Below are 18,787 nucleotides of genomic sequence, written 5' to 3'. Positions count from 1 at the left end.
TCAAATGTGTACTTCAGAACAGTACTTGAGTAAATGCACTCAGCTGCGTTCCACCGCCGCTCACTGAGCTTGTTAAACGTGATCCGCCTCTGAGTCCAGCCTCCCGTGTTGCAGCTGAAAAGGGCGACATCAGCTGTGATGAGAGCAGCCACCTATGCAGAACTGATGGACAGTGAGACACTCGCTTTAGCTAACATTGCATGTTTTAACTGGCTATATGTGTCCTTGAGCTGTAAGGCTTGTATTCGGCTGACATCAGAACTCCAGCAGTCACAGTACGGTAATTAAGCCCCAACATCATCCATTCTGACTCATCATCACTGCCAAAACTAAAACCTCCACTTCAGCAGGTAATGAGGAAGACCCTGAGAGGGCTCCACAGGCCATTTAGGTGTCCTGCAAAACGCCTCTCAGAGACATCTCTGCATAATATTTAGCACTCTTAGCAGAAATGTGGATTTCCTGTAAGGATTTTCAAGGTCCCACCTACCTCCCATTAACCTGCAGTCGAGGGAGTTGAAGGACAATTGTTCTCCGTTGAGCAACATTTCAAGAGTTTGACATTTTCTCAACCAAAGCAGAAAATATCCTCTAAAGAACACTTGTGATAAACTGAGTCCTGGAAAGAAGCAGTGCATGTAGAGGCAGCAGGACAAGGGAGCGGGGTGAAGCCCTGTGTCACTGCGGCCAGAGGACAGTCATGGAGATGGCCCCGCTGTTACATAATAACCTCCAGAGGCTGTGACCTCTGCCCTGCTGCAGAGCTGCAGTTCAAAGCTCCCACACAGCTCTGCTTTACATAATGCCCCCTCTGCTAAATGTGACCGTTAACAGTCCACAATTAGGCCATTAATTGCTCCCTCTGTCCCATTCAGGTGAGTTTCGGTGTCCCGGCAGGCTCTCTCTTTATGACCCCGTGCATCTGCTCAAACAGCATCTCTGTGCACTTTTCATAAAGGCCCGTCTGCACCATTCCCCCCTATTAGTTCAGTCCTCCATCATCTCAAATGAGCTCACCTCAGAGCCAGGGACCAATGAGCCAGGGAAGGGGCACAGACTCAAAGAAGGGGGGCACATTTAACTCAGAGTGAAAGTGTCCTAGGAGTCAGATTTAACGCCTTGATTCTTAGAAATAATGAACTGTACACTATTAATAGTTACATTGTTTGTTAAATGCAATGCTAAAAAATAAATCTAAATATTCCAATGTGGAATAATATCAGTAGTTGCTATTTGTAAATCCAAATAGCCCACAGCCATTGACAGATTATGAAACATTGAGCCCCTGGACACAGATCTGTAAAAGGCCCCTCAACCCTCCTACACAGGAGCAAGGCCCTCCGACTAACAGAGACACAAAATGACTGTAAATGTTACAGCTACTCTCTCTTTGTGGTTGTGTGTGAGCCTCATTTTAATGTGGTTGGACTAAGATAAACATGTGTTGTGTACAGTTCACAGGTAAGGTGTGCTGTGGCACTGGTAGTAGTTTGCAATCCACGTTTACTATTCTTCCAGTGCATCGGCCTATAGATTAGTGTGCCACACCCCTGAAGCAAGATGCTTTAGTTTTTATTTGTCTTTATAATATTGCTTTTAGGGAACCTGAGTTTAATAAAAGCCTGTTATGGCATTTTGACCCACACTGACTATTGGTGTCGTTATTGAAGGTCACCTGTAGTTATATGAAAGTTAAGTGGGTGCCACGTTTATCACCCAACCTAACCCAACTTCACATTTAATTTTGCATCTCACTGTAGATATTTTGTCTCTTTGTGATAGATTTGTATCTCCTTGTAGTTATTTTGCATCTCTCCGTGGTTGTTTTGCTTCACTTTGTAGCCGTTTTGCAGCAATTTATGGTCCATTTCTGTCTCTTTGTGGTTGTTTTGCAGCATTTTGTGGTACTTCTGTGTTTTCTGGGGGGTCATTTGACTGACTTTCCAAGATGTTTCATACAGGAGTTTGGCTCAGGGCCCCTGGACCTTTATCCAATGGGCCTGCCAAGCCTAACTAATCAAGTAGGTCTCGCTGCAGCTGAAGCAGTTACATGACTCGCCCACTATACCTACACGATCAGCCCCCTTGGCTCCTTGGTCCAGGAGCCCTGAAGAAAATACGAAGTTAGCGCTGAGCTAGCTATGAAGGGTTAGGTTACAAGAGAGGTGGTTAAGGTTAGAGTTAGGGTAAGGATTATGTCTTGTTATTTCTAGAGTGAATCACATCTTCATGTATAATAAATGAATAAAGTGTAATTTTGCTACATTTGTCTCATATGTTGTACTATTGGTGGGCACAGTTTGAAGAGGCGTATTGTGTTGGCTTTCAAATGGAATGTAGCTGCAGCTGTACATGTCTCCAACTTATCTGTGTCACTAACAAGCCAGCTACCTATCACTCTGTGACTCTAGTAGGGGACAACAGGGGTGGTCTGACTGGTGGCCTGACTGGGGCCGGGGGGGCAGTGCCCTCACCACTCATCAGTTCAGTCTTTTATCATCTTAAATGAGCTCTCTTCAGAGCCAGGGGCCAATGAAGCCAGTCTGTGTCTCTACTTTGTGTGACCACATTTGTGTGTGTGTGTGTGTGTGTGTGTGTGTGTGTGTGTGCACTATCCTGCAGTGGAACCCCCAGTCCAGCCCTGAGATAGCAGCTGTTGCTAGTGGGACAGCGGCCAGGTAACCAGGGTGCATGCTGGGACAGCAGAGAGGAGGGCCAAGCATTTGATTTATGTGAGTGTGCGTGCGAGTGTGTGCAGTTGCTTGTGCGTGTAAGTAGGTGTGTACATCTGTGTGTTGGTGTGTGTCCTGGCACCGTCGTCAGCCGGCTGGCACAGAGTCAGTGGCGGGCCGTCCTGCAGAGTGAGGGAAGTGGCTGGGTGGTGCTGCAGCGTGGCGTCTGACAGGAGGACAGACTGTCGGAGGGGACGACCGCACACTTAGGACCATTGTTACGCACGATGGAGGCCACAGGCTCGGACACTGGTCTGGTGACTACCTGACTGCATGACTACTATTAGGATCTGTTATAGTGCCTGGACTGGGCAGAATTTAACAGTGATGGAAGAAGTACTCAGATCCTTTCAAGTATAAGGAGCAAGTAGCTACAGAGACCAAAACCGTTTGTGTACCAGGCTGTTAACATGATTACTTCTGTTGTTAAATTTGGCATTTTAACATGGGGGTGTATGGGGATTGACTGGCTTCTGGAGCCAGCCTCAAGTGGCCCTTCAAGGAACTGCAGTTTTCCGCATTGGCTTCATTCTTCAGCCCCGGAGGTTGCAGCTTGTTTTAATCACTAGAGAATACATAGAAGAGCATTTTAATGTTGTAGTTAATTAATGTGGAGCCAGTTTTAGACTTTATATACTACTAGGTCCCTTCATCGTAAAGTATTGCATCGTATTTTAGAGGTTTATCATGTTTTTTCCAATATTTCCCTCTGACATAAAGTGGTGTAGAGATAAAAAGTCACATAAAAATGGAAATACTCAAGTAAAGTACAAGAAGTATGTCAAAATTGTACTTAAAGTGCTTGAGTAAATGTACTTAGTTACATTCCACCACTGAAATTTACTGATGGTTTACTGATTTACTGATAGGTTGATCAACAGATCCACAACAAGTCTTTTAATTAATCAATGAAATGCCTTGAACACTTAATGTCTCAATCAACTTATTACTATTAGGAAAGGCCTCCTGCCAATATAACACATATTTGGTTATTTCACATGAGAGATTTCTGTATTTCTTTTTATGGCTGTCTTTTCCCACTGGTTTACAGTCTGTGGAGCTCAGTGAGACAAATGTGATGCCACGTACTTATACATGCCAAATTTAGCAACGTTTAAATGTAAATCTGATAACATTGTGTGATTGTTTGATTACGTCAAACCACAACCACACAGTTCCAATGAATAATATTTTGGGACATTCTTTATCAGACTTTAGCTTTGATTGTTGCATATTAAGTCATAAATATTTAAAGTAAAAGAGAAATCCATAAGATTTCAGAGGCTTTTAGTAATTTGTCAAGCATAAATACCAAATTTTCCAGCTCCTAAAACATGAGGATTTGCTGCCTGTATTTGTTTTATATCAATGTAAATGGAATACCTTTGGCTTTTGGGCTGCTTGTCAGACAAAATAAGCAGTTCCGAAATTGTCACCTCAGGCTTTAGTGACATTGTGATTGGAATTTTTAGTGTTTTCTGAAATGTTTTAAACTAAGTGATTAATCGATTAACCAAAAATATGATCTGCAGATTCAATAGCAAAGCATCAATAAAAAATAATCAATATCTGGAGCTCCTGTGTAAGCCTTTTACTTTTACAAGGTGGAATCAAACGCACCACAGGTTGCTGCAGGGTGGAGGAGCTGGAGATGATGCTCTGTGTATATAATGTCTGTGTTACATGGATGAATGACTTAAACATAAGAGCTTGTAATATTGAACACAAGTCTTTTTGCTTGATTCCCAACAAGACGGTTTCAAAAAAGACTATTTAATACTTTTGATTCTGAGCAGGAGTCAAAGCCAAGTCACTAATCATCATGTAAACAGGTGGAAATCACTAACAAACATGAAATGATTCCCATCCATATTGTATTTGATACTGACTAAAGCTTGGTTTAATCAGAAAGCAGGCAGCAGCCCTTTGTGTCTGTGTGTAAAGGACAGTGAATGTGAGGGCCTGAGTGTTCCTCTTGGGCCTGCCAGACTGCAGCTCCTGCACCCCTGCACTGTGGCATCAGTATTCCAGGCCCGTTCACGGACACAGCGTTCCCTGAGCTGACGGAGGCAGCCCTGCACTCCTCCGGTCTCCCATCACACCACCAGAGGGCAGAGCGCAGCGCTCCATTTGCTTCACGCATCCCAGAGCACTTTGTGTGCTATAGCCTACTTTGGTTCCTCCTCTTTATCTCTCTGCCCTCTATTCAGAGCTGGATTTAAAAGCTTCAGATGATTTGTAAAATAGCAGTGACACAGCTCACACAGACACTTTGGTCCATATATTTTTTATTCAGGAAATGTTGAAGCTTCATACTGCTTGTATCAGCAGAGGCAGCGATGTGAATGTGTCATGTCAGACTATGTTTGCTCCAATGATTTTTTTTTCTTTTGCAGTTGGTTGACCATGCTTATAGCTCTCTGTTGCCATTCAACTCTGCATGACCCAAAAATAACCCCGGGTGAGCGCAGTCAGCAACTGTTCTCTGGTCAGCACAAACAACAGGCCGCACACACACACACACACACACACGCACACACACACACACACACACACACAGAGGCTTGCACATGCAGATTCACTGTTTGCACGCACAGGATAAAAGATAAACATTCCTCAGACAAAAAAAAAAATCACACACACTTTTCAGGTTGCATTTTGTTGTCAGAGCTGTAAGTCACAGAGTGTGAATGTCGAACGCTGCAGCCTCCTTCTCAGTGACTTAAAGTTGGCGGTAGCTTCAGAGGCTTCGGGTGACGCGCCCACACAGCTCCCATGGGTCCTCACTTTCTCTATCCCGGAACGTTGTCCAGTAAAGTCAGAGAAAGGTCATCTGTTGGTTTGACGCGAGGTTATGTAACCTCACAGCCTGCCAGAAAACTCAAAGCCAGGCTCGGACAAGAGAGAGTGTTTGCTCTTAATATTCACAGCCAGGAGGAGAAAGTCAGTCTCTCAGGCCTCACCTCCTCACCCTGATACCTCTGCCTCCAGTGACCCCACCCCAACATCCACCAGCAGGCTGTTCTCCCCACTTCTCTGATCACACAGCACTGCAGAGACACTTTGATCCCCACAGCAGGAATGAGAGAAAGAGGGAGGGAGGGAGGGAGGGAAAGAGTGATGGAGGTGGAGGTGGAGGAGGAGGAGGAGAACAGGGGGTCCTGGTGATGAAGATTAATTCTTTCTCACACCCCGGACTGCAGATTTCAGGGCTTCCCCATTTACTTCAAGGTCAAATTTAAGAACTTCCCAGTGACTTTCAATGTCCTGTTTGCAGAGTAAGGACTCAAATGTGGAATGTTTTGGACCAAATCATGAGTCAAGTCAGAGAGGCCTCAGTTTTTGTTCTACTTGTGATCTCATATTTCAATAATCTGGTGAGTTCATTCATTTGCTGCCAAATTCTCTAAATTTTGTAAAGCACTGAATTGTGCGTTCTCATCCCAACTCGTCAAATACTGCAGCTTTGTCCAAGGACTTTAACATCTACATATGACGCACTAAGTATCCTCCTGCGTCATATGTAGATGTTAAAGTCCTTGGACAAAGCTGCGTCTGTTGTTGATGTTCAGGGATGCTGTGTCAGTTACATGCATTTTGTCTTTTCAAAACACACCTCTGTTTTCACAGGAAGTGTACAGGTTTTGCTCATAAGATGCATAAGGTCTTTTTCAAAATAGACTTACAACATCATTAAAACACTTTGTATTTATGTTTATATCTTTGTGTACCAAAAAACACGTGGCTAGGTTTAGAAAAAAACTCGCTCAGCATTCACACGGGAAGCCAACAGCAGGCTCCCGGGTGAAAGTCCAGGTTTTGTTGGATCCATCAACCTCCCCTGTTGACTGTCCCATAGGAACTGTCCAGCTCCTTATATTACATTGCTATCAGCGGCATTACAAACTGCTGCTGGGCGGTGAGTTTCATAACTCCATGAAAGGTGCCTTTGTGCATCCTACCGCAGTTGTCCACTGACATAGCGCAGGTATTTGACGATTTCAGTTAGTGGCCGTGGCATCAACAACTGCTATTGCCAGATGCATATTATACCGCAGTGAAAGGCCTTTGCGTGTCGGTATCAAACACCCAGATCACTGACAAAACGCTGGTATTTGACGAGTTTGGAATGAGAACAGACTGCATAGACAGAGGGCCCAGTGAGCTGAGGTACTGTGTGATGATGATTTTGGGTACCATATTCCGATAAAAAATCAAGGACTTTAAAAGCTAGTTTGGCTTTGGATGTATTTTTTGTAGTTTTACCCACAATTTTTAATGGCATAAATCATTGTGGTCCCCGAAGTTGCTGCTGAGATTTGGGAAAACAGTGACAATGCCGTTATGAGGCAACAACATGAACAGTCAAAAGGTCAGACAGGTTGTGAACAAGTGAACGGGTTAGCCAGATCACCTAAACCTTTTATTTGGAGACTAACTTGGAAGCAAGTAGTAATACTTCTTCATTGCAATCTGAATTAGCAGCTAGCTTTAAAGGCAAAGAATCAGAGGACAAACAATTACACAATTTCACATCCGCACATAAAAACACAATAGAAGGCCAGAAGAGAGGTTTCCCTCTGATCTCTCTTTTTCCTCCTGTCCTTTTTCCAATAAATGACACTTTGTGCCCTCCCACAAACAGAGCATGGAATCTGGCCTCTGAGCATTATGGGGGACCTGCTGCTCCAGCTGGGGGTGGAAGCCGTTGTTAGTTTAGGGAACTTAAGTGCTAATATCATTGGTATTAGCACTGGAGCTCTTGCCCCTGACCCTCCCTGACATCACTGTGCAGTGTCCAACTCGGTTAGCCTGCCAAAGAAACAACAACAACAACAACAACAAAAATCAGCTTTGACTCTTCAAGGGCATGTCTCGCTTCCTCCGGACTCCAACTCCCCTCTGTGAGGAGCCGGAGGAAGAGGGAGAAGAGGAGGAGGAGGAGGGAAAGTTTCTTCATCCCACACCTGCACAGTGAATCAACCTGTCAGGAGCTGATGGAACGTAACACAGATTAATGTCACCTGCACCTTTAAGTCAAGTGATTTTTCCCAGTTTTCAGATATATTTGTGTTGTTTGTCACCATCTCACCAGTTGTCACTTTAAACCACGCATAGCCAGACCTATCTTGTGCTGTGTCAGCAGTGGAGAGAGGTCTGGCTGAACCCATCATAATTTTACACTAAGTGTAGAGATAGGTCTTGCTAAGTGGGACTAGTTTCACATACGCTAGTGAAGAGGATTTATAAAATGGCAACATGTAGGAAGTGTGTTACTGTCTGAGATAGGTGGCCAGTGACAGGCCTCGTACCCACAGTCTACAAACTGGTTCAGGGAGGTTTACATTACAACAATTCTAGCCAGACTTATACACAAACATTAAAACATAAATCTGACCACTTTGTTCCTTGTCTAAGTATGCTTTCCTACAGCTTCAAAGCACCTAAGTTGGGCAGTGACTTCTGTGTCAGACACCACCGAAAAAAGCCGAAAAAATGTTGGCATGATACACAGGTGGGTGCCGTTCCACACTGACAACAAGGTAAGTTAAGGGGTGGGAGCAGTGGTGGATGGGCCCAGCGATCACCAACCTCCACCTGGGAGTCCAGTGTTTGCTTCCTGTATGACTGTAAAGCCAAACCCTGCTTTATTTTTACAAACCTAACCACATGCTTTTGTCGCCTAAACCCAACCACATGCAAGTGTTGGCAAAACGTAACCAAATGCATTTGTTTTTGAAGGAAAAAAACCTCAATTTGTGTTGTTGTACTGACGTAGTATGTTTATTTTGAAAGGGACTGTATGCAATTTCTACATTTCCTGTGAAAATTTACTTGTATTTTGAAAAGACACAAGTAACGGCTGAAGTTGACAACGTCCAGAATGTCAACAACAGACACACCTAGGCTACCTTGCATGCCATATGTATGTGGAAAGTCCATAACCAAACGTCAATATGTGACAAGGTTGGAGTGAGAATGTGTTGGTTTTACTATGATAGCCTATTTTGGCTAACTGCAGTAGCTGGTAGCTAGTATTTTTATTTTAAAGTCTTTTATTAGCTAGTGAGAATATTGACTTTTGACTAGGAAACGCATGTTTTAGTATTATATAAAAATTTGGCCTTTTTTAACATCGATTTGGCCTGTTTTAACGTCGATTTATACCTTAAGACTGATGTCCTCACCTCCATGCCAGCGGCTCTCCCTGCACTGTGGCCTCCTAATGCTAGTTTTACAGTGGTTCTCAAAGTGGATTCCAGGGGCTCTTTGGGTTCCTTTAGGGGGGTCTAAATTGACCCTTACAAGGTCTGTAACTCTGACAGTGTATAAATGGAACCAAATGGGTCCATTTGTACACTGTCAGAGTTAAGGATAGACCTTGAAATTTGGAATTTTGAGAAACACTGCTTTAGGGGGGTCTGAATTGATATTTACAAGTCTGTAACTCTGACACACACACACACACATACACACACACACACATTGAAACTAATGTTAGAGTCTCTTTTTCAAGTGTGAACTGGCCAAGAGAAGAGGCAAATAAATGTTAACTTACACAGCTCTGCAACAAATACAGGACAATGATAGACTTATAGCAGCCTTAAAACAGTACATATTAACTATGAAACTCAAGGAGAAACAGCGAATCAACAATGAACAAAATTGGGTAGTTACCTACCGTCCGTCTTCTAGCAAGCAGGAGAACGTTGAGTGGGTTTTAAATGTCGGCGCTGTTGTGTGTGAAAGATAGTTAGAGACGCCAAGACCCGCCTTATGTTGCTTCTGATTGGTTTATATTGCGTGGTGCCTTCCGTGGTTGGTTAGATTTAGGCACAAAGAACTGATGGATTGGTCTGGGATTGGTTATCTCGGTCAGTCAATCAGAGTTACTCGAACTACGGCAAGCCGCGAGGACCAAAGTTTATTACCATCAAAAAAATAAATATAGAGTATTGAATGGGAAAATAAAGCGTGAGAAATGTCAAGTGTGGCGTGTGGTGTGAGAATGGGTCAACTTGCGTGACTGTCACACTCAAAGCGTGATGCTTGGCAGCTCTGATATAAATATTTAAGATCCATTTACAGACATTTCATTTTAAACCAAATCAACTGGAAACATTAAAAAATCAACCTGGGATCAGGTTTTCAACCAACTCACTGGGTTTTAGCTTTAGTGTTAGCGTACGCTAGCTAGCTACCACTGATTAAATCTGGTGCGGACAGCTGTTTTTTTTCTCAACAAAGTCCATGGTCATCTCCAAGAAAAAACAAGTTGCTTTTGTTTACTTCTGTGTTAAAGTGTGAAACATTGTCACCGTTTTTATTGTAAATTGCATGTTTGTTGGAATAAAAACCAACAGTATCTTAACGGTCAATTGGAAGGATTTGAAAAAGTGACTGTGGGTTTCAATCTGACTGTTATTCCCCATTACCTGCAACCCCACATAATAGGTAAAGATAAATCAACAATTTAATCATGTTGGTATCTGTGGAGGTAGGTTACCAAGGAGGAAGTGGATATATGCTCCTATATATTCCAATGGCTTTTAGGCTGATAGGTGGCTATATGTAAACATCCAGGAAAGACATTACACCACTGGTTAAAAGTAAGTGAAACTGAAAGCCAGTGTGAGCCTATGTAGGGCCTAAGAATGCTTAACCTGAAGGTTAACAATTCATCTTCTCCTAAAAAAGCAATATGAAGAATCATATTAAAATTCACATACTTGTTATCTCACAAATTCAACCCACAGCACAATATGTGGAAAGGTAAAAAAAAAAAGTCAGCCTACGAGAGAGAAGACAGAGAGACAAACGGGGGGAGGGTATACTTACTGTAAGAGGAGGTGAGGAGAGACAGAAAAAAAACACTTATTCATTCCTGAAACATATTAAAATATGAGATTCAGACACCTGCACCGGGGCCAGATGCTGCTTTATGAGAAAGCCAGTATCTCTAAGCCTCCCCCCAAACACACACACACACACACACACACACACACACACACACACACACACACACACACTTTCTCTTTAATGTAATCCGGGCTTGTAAAATGACTTCTGCTTATGTATTCTGAATAAAGATGGCTATACATAAAAAAGCCCTATTCATTTAGACTGCTACGTTGACATATTTTCTCCTCAAATTTATGGAGAGCGGCTTGTGTCAGTGAACTCAGATAATGGCAAATCAGGATCTCAGCACTTTTTCTAATAGAAACTTTTTCTTGTTTGATGAATCTGCTGGCTTCTAAACTTGGGGGAAGCACGTACTGTACATACTATCAAACAGTACTCCCTTTATTTTACTTATTTAGTTTTGTCCAGCAAAGACCTCTCTCTGCACTCAACACATATAAAACACACCAGTGTCCTAAAGAATGAACCCCTTTTGTCTCACAAATAGATGTGCTTTGTGTATCAGCTTCAACAGCACTTCCTCACACACAGGCACACTCACAGCGGTATGTTGGGCCCTGAAAGCATTGCTTTTAGGGCAGCGGTGTAGAAAGGTGTTTGATGTTCTCTTTACAGGCAAAGCAGCGGTAGAATAAACCTGGTGATGTTATTGCAAACCTGTGTCTCTTTCTAAGGAATGTCCTGGAGAGATGCCATGACTGTCTATGTCTTACATGCCGCCTTCTCTTAGAAAGAGTGGGGAGAGATAAATATGCTCACGGATGAATAAAAGAGCTGTATCTGTGCAGCAGGACTCAAGACTAACACTTTGTTTCTGAGAAAACATGAAAAACTGGCAGTTTGAGATTCTTGATATTAAAAAAACAAGCTGCACATACATGAAACTCTGTCTCATCGGCAGAAAGTTGGAGTATAGATGTTGTCAACATGTCAACATTAGGCGGTTTTGTCAGGCATTCGAGGGCCAACAGTGATATTTTTGGATTGCAACTCCCAGCAGTCGATTACAGCGTGTTATCACCGTTTTACAACAGCAGGCAGAGGCCGTGGTTTTTAGCAGAGCACACAGGGTTTTATGTCTGACAACTCAGCTTTTATTTTTATGGCTGTATGAAGGCTGATGCCAATATATTTTAGAGTGAAGTTGCCAAAAGCCAATATTTTTTGTGTCGATATTCAATGTCTGGAAAAGTTGCCCATTTTCAAGCCGAAAACAGTTTCTGAAAGCATTTCTTCATTCCATGTCTTTGTCAAATCGGTTCTTACCCACGTAGAAGTCCAAGAGTACACACATTTGTAGTGCTATTTCTGTGAGGACCCTCACTGACACAATGCTTTCCCTACCTCTAACCTTAAAGGCGTGGATGCACCTCAAACAAAGTGATTGCTGGAGCTTTCAGTAGTGTCTGTAACTTTCTTCCCGCACACTTTTCCTATTCAGAATTGGGGGTCTGTGTCTGAAACTGACGATCCGACAGGCACGGCAGCTTTTCGTAATAATTGGCAGTAGGCGCTTGGAGGTGAGAAACTAGGCAGCGTCTCTCACATCTTTCTTTTTTTCCTTCTTCACACAACTACTTGTCTCACTTTTTATGTGTTCAACTGAGTGCAAACACCATGAGAGACTGTCTGTTATATCTGTTATCCCCATTTGTACAGCTGGGTTTTCGCCACACCATGAAGTTTGGGCCTTTACAACAGGTAGCATATAAACACTTTGATATGACCACAGACACTTCTTCATTCATGTTGTGCACATGAAAGATGACAGAGGTAGTGATGCAAAACACATGAAAACAGAGCTTAAGGGGCAAGTGTAAAGCGTGGGTCATCCTGCATCAAATCAGATAGAGGTTTTTCTTTATATGTTGGATTTTATTCAAACCTATATGGAGGGAACTTGGAACTTTATTTGCAAAATGCCCACATATGAACTCCCTTTCTCACTGATTTTCATTGTCCTAGAAATGAATCCACATCTCTGTTTCTGCACCTCAAAAAGGCGACAATTTGAAACCGTGGCTTGTCATTCTTGCCATTTGTACCTTGGTCTAGGTGAATACTTGTAATTGGCTGCAGGGTGTCCATTAATTCTTGATATGGAACAAATCATTGTGATATCCCACTAAGACATCAACATAGACAACTGGAAATTGCTAATGATTGCATTGATAGGTGAAACTGGCAAACATGCTCATTTCTGTTGTCATTTTCAGCTGTAAATGTAATGTTTTAAGATGTATAATTAAACATGGCGGTTCGACCTTCGATAAACAAAATCTACTGGCATGGTGGCTAAGAATTGTATGTCTGTGGATGGGGGCCGTAATAAAATGTGTTAGCTCCTTGTAAAGATCCATCAATAAAAATCACTATCAGTTTAAGTGTATGCTACAGTATATTTGATTTATTTTTACCTCTTCACCTTACACACTGATGAGGCAGCAGTAGACCAACAACTCCTGTGAGATCACAGCTTCAAGGACAGTCTGCCCACAAAAAATTCTAAATATAACGTACACTTAAACTATATTGGTTATTTTATATGGGCCTTTTTTTTAGGTGGCTAATAAACAAATCAACTGAGGCAATGTTTGCTCAGCACTATCGTATTTCATGTACATGACGCAGGGGTTTTCTACCCAGAAGTTATTGTAAACAAACATTGTGATTTGATCTATAAGGCATCTACTATGTAGTTCCAGTGAAACTGCTCCCTGTTCTAAATTAATGCACTAGCTACACAGTATCAGCCTGTATCTAAGATGAGTAGTTGCAACAGGGATGCAGTCAAAGCCTTTGTTTACAATTCATTGCAACATGTTAATGAGCTAACATGTAATTATGAGTGACTTCATCGTTTCTTAAAACCGATGATGCGCAAGCTGCAAAAAGTTATGCTACACTGCCCCTCTGAACTAACTTATTCTTTGTTATCACATCATCTCACATCCCATCCGCAATTCAACATGCTGCTTTATGCTGTGGCTGACAGTAGCATTACACATGCCGAATCGTTTGTTCGCAAAATTGTTGATATCAATTTGGGGACATTGACATGGCTGGAAAGCCAGCTAGTTGTCAAACAATTTGCTAAATGTGACTCAACAGCATCAAGCCAAACATGGGAACTCATGCACTCACAGGTCTGCCATTACAGCCTCTGTGTGTTTATACTTGTGCTCTTGCAAACTATTTTGTGACCTCCATCACTGACGGGCTTATAAGTAATTTTAATATTAGCATTATTTATCTGTCATTATTAATAAACAGTCGTAAACTCGTTTCTTTTTGTGTTAAATACATGAAGCTCGCTCCAGACCTTTTCCTTCACTGCCTGAGTTGACTGATGAGAGTTGATCAGTCAGGTCACTAACATCCATCTCTACTGCTTCTGTTGTCTCACTATCACGTTGATGTATAAAGAGTCACCTCTAAAAACCTTTATAATGCAAGTGCTGCATCCTTAGTTGCGTACTATGCCCTACATATCCAGTATGTATATGGTTTAATATACTTCTGTGTGAATAAACAATAGTATGCATCTCTGAGCTGTAATGACAACTTCACTTCCTGAGAGCCTGGACACATTGCCAGACCAGATCTATGGGCATCAGCAATACCAGTCACATACCCTGCCACTAATTTTGGATAAAAAATTGCAACCATAATTCCATATGTGCTTTATGGGTTCCCAACATGATTACAGTAAAGTGATATGAACATAGACTGTATATAAATATGTGCATCATAACAGTTCCCCAAAGTGAAGCTAAAACATCTCTATCGCCCCCTGGTGGCTGGCTGCAGTAAAGGTCATAAACCCAGCCCCCTGCATGTTAGCGGATGGGACTTTTGCCAAACTAAAAACACCTGGGTACACGTCAGATACTCAAATACATTTTTCTAGAGATGGTTTCTGCCATTTTCAAGTAGTTCTCACCACGCTGATGTTTGTTAAAGTGCTCATATTTTTGATAAGTTTGCTTATAACTAGTAATTTGATATTCAGAAAAGAAGGATCGAAATCATGATTGACAGCTGTGTTAGCGGTATGCTCACTATCAATAGCACTGCTCACAATTGGTCAGACGGGCATATAGGTGGGGACTCAATACTAGCAGAGATCGCTATTGTGCGGAATCTGTTGACTTCACCAGGGCAAGATGGCCGCAGCTCTATCCGGGATATTCCCGCTTCATTTTTGTACAGTGGGAGGAAATGGAGATACATCGTCTCTCTTTATATACTGTCTCTTGATAAGAATGAAAAACATTTTTATTTCACACAATTTAATTACATTTTGACAGTAAAAGATCTAACTCAGTGTCTACTTACTTGCTTTTTCCGGAGCTAATGACCACATCTCATGGGGTTCCTGAGCGAATGAGAGTGAGATGTCGGTGGAGTTGTCATCACGCATTCTGAGTGTGAAATTTTGGTTACAAAAAATTAAAAGAACAGTTTAAAGGACAAAACAAAAACAGATGAAATGGAAAAAGCATGTGGGCCTTGAGTTCAGATTATCATGTCAAAATTCAGTTTATTTCCTCTGACTCTCTGAGATTTGCTTGTTTCTTTAAGACACTGGGTTCGGTCATCTCTTCTGGGCCCCTTGAAATCCTTAAAAGGAAGCAATTGAGCCAAAAAAAGAGATCATTTTGATTGAAGTGCTCAAAACTCATGTCCACGCTGAGACCATGACCTGTGATAAAGGTCACATGTGGACACTGTTTCATTTTTAAGGGGCCAGAAGCCAAGAAGGTTGGAAACTGCTGCTCTAATTTATAGCTTGGCATGAAGACAAAAGTTTACTTTCAACCTCAGTTTTGTTTTTTTGCTGTCCGCAAAACAGAGACATCATTTCAGGTATGATGATGCGACCGACAGATGAGTGTTAGTACTGAAACAAAAGGTGTCAAGGTAAAGTGTGTTAGAGACACGCAGTGAAACATGGTGATTTGTTCCCCCTAGGGTTCGTATTTTATTCATCAGGACTTGATGCATCCAAGTATAGGATCATTCGGTTTTGGCACCTTTAAAGATTTCATTTTCAATTTGAACAACACATTAAAAATCAAAAGAAACAAAGAAATGACTAAGGCTGTGTGAGTTTTAAAAATAAAATACATACATACATATATTTATATATTTATAAAGAAATCAACCAAACCATTTTTAAAAAAGCAGTTTTGTTCAATGTAGATTGTTTGGTTTGTCTCACAAAAGCAAGAAGATAAAATGACCTAAATAAATAAAAAAAAGAAAACATAAGAAAAGTACACATGAAAACATTAATACTTTAAACTTTAGCGTCTTTGCTTTTTTTCCCCTTATAATTATTAACCTTTAAAACTTAAGTTTCTCAAGAGCAGATTTGCTGTAATTTTATAGCATGCATTTAATTTCTGAAATTGTGAGTCACTTAGCTTCTCTTGTACTATTTCATATTTAACTTGTTTTTATTTTTGTGTTTGGCGTCCTCTTCTTTTCCTTCCCCTCTGCTCCTTCCTTTTTATTTTGTAGAAGTCGTGTTTGGAGTCTTTGTGAACTTTGACCCCTTTTGTTGGCTCTTTCTGTTAAGGGGTTCAGCTCTCCCGTTACGACCCCCCCAAAAAAGAAAGCGAACAGGGACTGAGAAAAAGACGAGAAGGTTCTATTAAAAGAATAGATATTATTCTACTGTTGACGGTCTGCGTCTGCCTCTGGCGGCATCAGTCACTGTGCACTGCTGCTGCCTAGAGGACCTTCTCTTGTTGTCAACCTTCAAAACGAACAGATACTAAAAGAGTCTTTTCTCGTCTTACCAACAGCACTTGGTTTAGTTAACTTGTTTTTTTTCTTTTTTGCTTCGGTAAAGTCTGTAACTCTTGATTATTAACGTAATAATTTATTTATAAAAGTAATACATATATATATAGTACCTTTGTTAGAGATTACAGATTGGGCTAATTCTTACTGAATCCCAAACTGTAACAATTCACAGTTTTAATGCAAAAAATGAACAAATGAGTCAATAAATAAAAGAGGTGTGTATCTGAGTGGTGGGCTTGCTGAGGGGGAGCTTGACCTGTTGCTCCAACCAAACTCGTGGGGCAAAACTGTCAAACCAAAGGGCTATGAAATCATGAAATCTTTGTCTCATAAATGCCCACCCTCCCCCTCCCGCCCTCCCTTTCAGTGCCCCAAACCCCATAAACAAACCCTGCGCAAAAAAATGACAGATCTCACTCTCTCGGGACACCCTGACCCATTCTCACTGTTCTGCCATTCAATCCAGGAACACAGCAGACTTGTTGAAACTCTCTCAACAATGGTAATGGAAAAGTCATGCAGCTGAACAAAAAGAACAAATGTCTATAAACATGGAAATCCATCTTCTCCTGGGGCATACTGCACCCACAGGGGTTCCCGTGTCTCCTGGTCTCCGCTCTCCGCCGGGCTGCCCTGGCCTGTGTCGACTCCCTCATACCGGCGTGGTGCGGCGGTTCGCTGTGTTGGTCTGGCTCGAGTCTTTCAGGTCCTTCTGGATGCAGTTGTGGACTTGCAGGAAGTTGTGGTCCCTCTCAGAGTTGTAGGTGGCGGTGGGCGTGCCGGAGGACTTGAGGGTGTCCCGGGGCAGCGTGTACATGGAGATCTCCGTGGATGGCAGCGCGCTGAAGCCCTTTAGGCCTACCGGCGAGGTGTCGCGGGAGTGTGACGGGTCTGTGGAGCGGGAGGAGGAGCGCGAGCGACGTCTGTAGCGGTAGCGGTAGCTGGGGATCCGCGTTATGGCCGAGCCTTGGAGGTAGTCGGCTGCGCGCGCCCCTATTCGGAGCTGTCGATGGCGGTCAATGAACATGTGCACGGCCAAGACGCCCACCATCTCAGCCATGATGAAAGAGAGGGCACCGAAGTAGAAGGACCAGCCGTAAGAATAGCTGTTCTTCTTTGAGTCGCTTTTTGAAGGGTCCCCCGCATTGGCTGATATGTACACGATGATCCCGATGATGTTGCTCAGGCCTGAAGGGTTAGGAGGTGCAGGATGGAGAGGGGTGGGTTATGGGTAATGGGTTCATGGGGGAGAGAACAAAGAAAGAAGAAAACAAGACACAAAGTATCAGTCAGGATGAGCTCATAGGCGGAGTTATTCTTAGTGTACGCTTTACTTAATAAGCAGTATTATACCATGTATGTTCTGATTCATGACTGTACACAATGTACTACTCCTGTCCAACTCTCCATCCAACATGACTGATCTGAGACCTCTAATCTCTGCCCTTGCAGCGAGAAACAAGGCGGCTTCAGTTCTTGATGCAGATCATTTAGGACAGTGTATAACATACTGCACATCTCATCATGCATTCACATATTTATATATAAACTCTGACTTGCTAGTTAAGTCACACATGGAGAAATGTTTGACATGGTATGTCTGGGAAGATGGATCGTAGGGAAAGTGTGTCAGGGACACCATATTTTTAGAGATGAGTCCCAGTGGGTGGCTTTTAGCCCAGCAACAGGATCAAGAGAAAAGAAAAGAGGACAAGAGAAGGAAGAATAGACAAAGTGACTTGTAGCTGCAGTGCAAGAGACGACCGGTGCATACATGGCCTTTGAAATGATGTTGTGACATAATGTTAATCAAGAACGGAGTGAGTAAGCTATTGACTATTATTACATTTATTGTCAATTAATTTGATGATTGAATAAGTGATCTTTGATTCCAGCTTTTTAAATGCAAATATTTTCTGGTGTCTTTATGTCTATACTGAATGTCTGTGTTGTGGACGAAACAAGACATTTAAGGACGACATTTTGGGCTTTGGGAAACACAGATTGACTTTTTTTTTGAACATTTTCTGACATTTAATAGACCAAACAACAGATTCATTAATCCAGAATATAAGAGATTAATTTGAGATTAATTGACAATGGCAATAATAGTTAGTTACAGCCCTCATAATGACATTTGTTTGGATGAGAGGATTCATACCACTCTTATGTCTGCAATTTAAATATGAGGCTAACAGCCAGCAGCTGGTTAGTTTAACACAAAGACTGGAAGCGGGGAACTCTGGAAGTACGCTGGGCTTTAAAGCCAATTTTTGTAGTGGCCAAACTGTGGAATTACAACTGTGGACTCTGTC

General features: G+C 42.2%; 1 protein-coding gene across 1 annotated transcript in view; it reads right to left on the bottom strand.

Annotated features, from left to right (window-relative positions):
• Positions 1 to 16,857: 16,857 nt before the first annotated feature.
• cacng2a (calcium channel, voltage-dependent, gamma subunit 2a) overlaps positions 16,858 to 18,787 on the bottom strand; it is an 87,940-nt gene continuing 86,010 nt past the window's right edge. Inside the window, exon 4 of the mRNA XM_049561184.1 lies at positions 16,858 to 17,660. Within this exon, the coding sequence (XP_049417141.1) occupies positions 17,125 to 17,660 (536 nt within the window). The 3' untranslated portion in view covers positions 16,858 to 17,124. The remainder of the gene's footprint in view (positions 17,661 to 18,787) is intronic.

Source organism: Epinephelus fuscoguttatus, linkage group LG19 (assembly GCF_011397635.1).
Source record: "Epinephelus fuscoguttatus linkage group LG19, E.fuscoguttatus.final_Chr_v1".
Classification (NCBI taxonomy): Eukaryota; Metazoa; Chordata; class Actinopteri; order Perciformes; family Serranidae; genus Epinephelus; species Epinephelus fuscoguttatus.
This window is presented reverse-complemented; position numbering and strand designations above follow the sequence as displayed.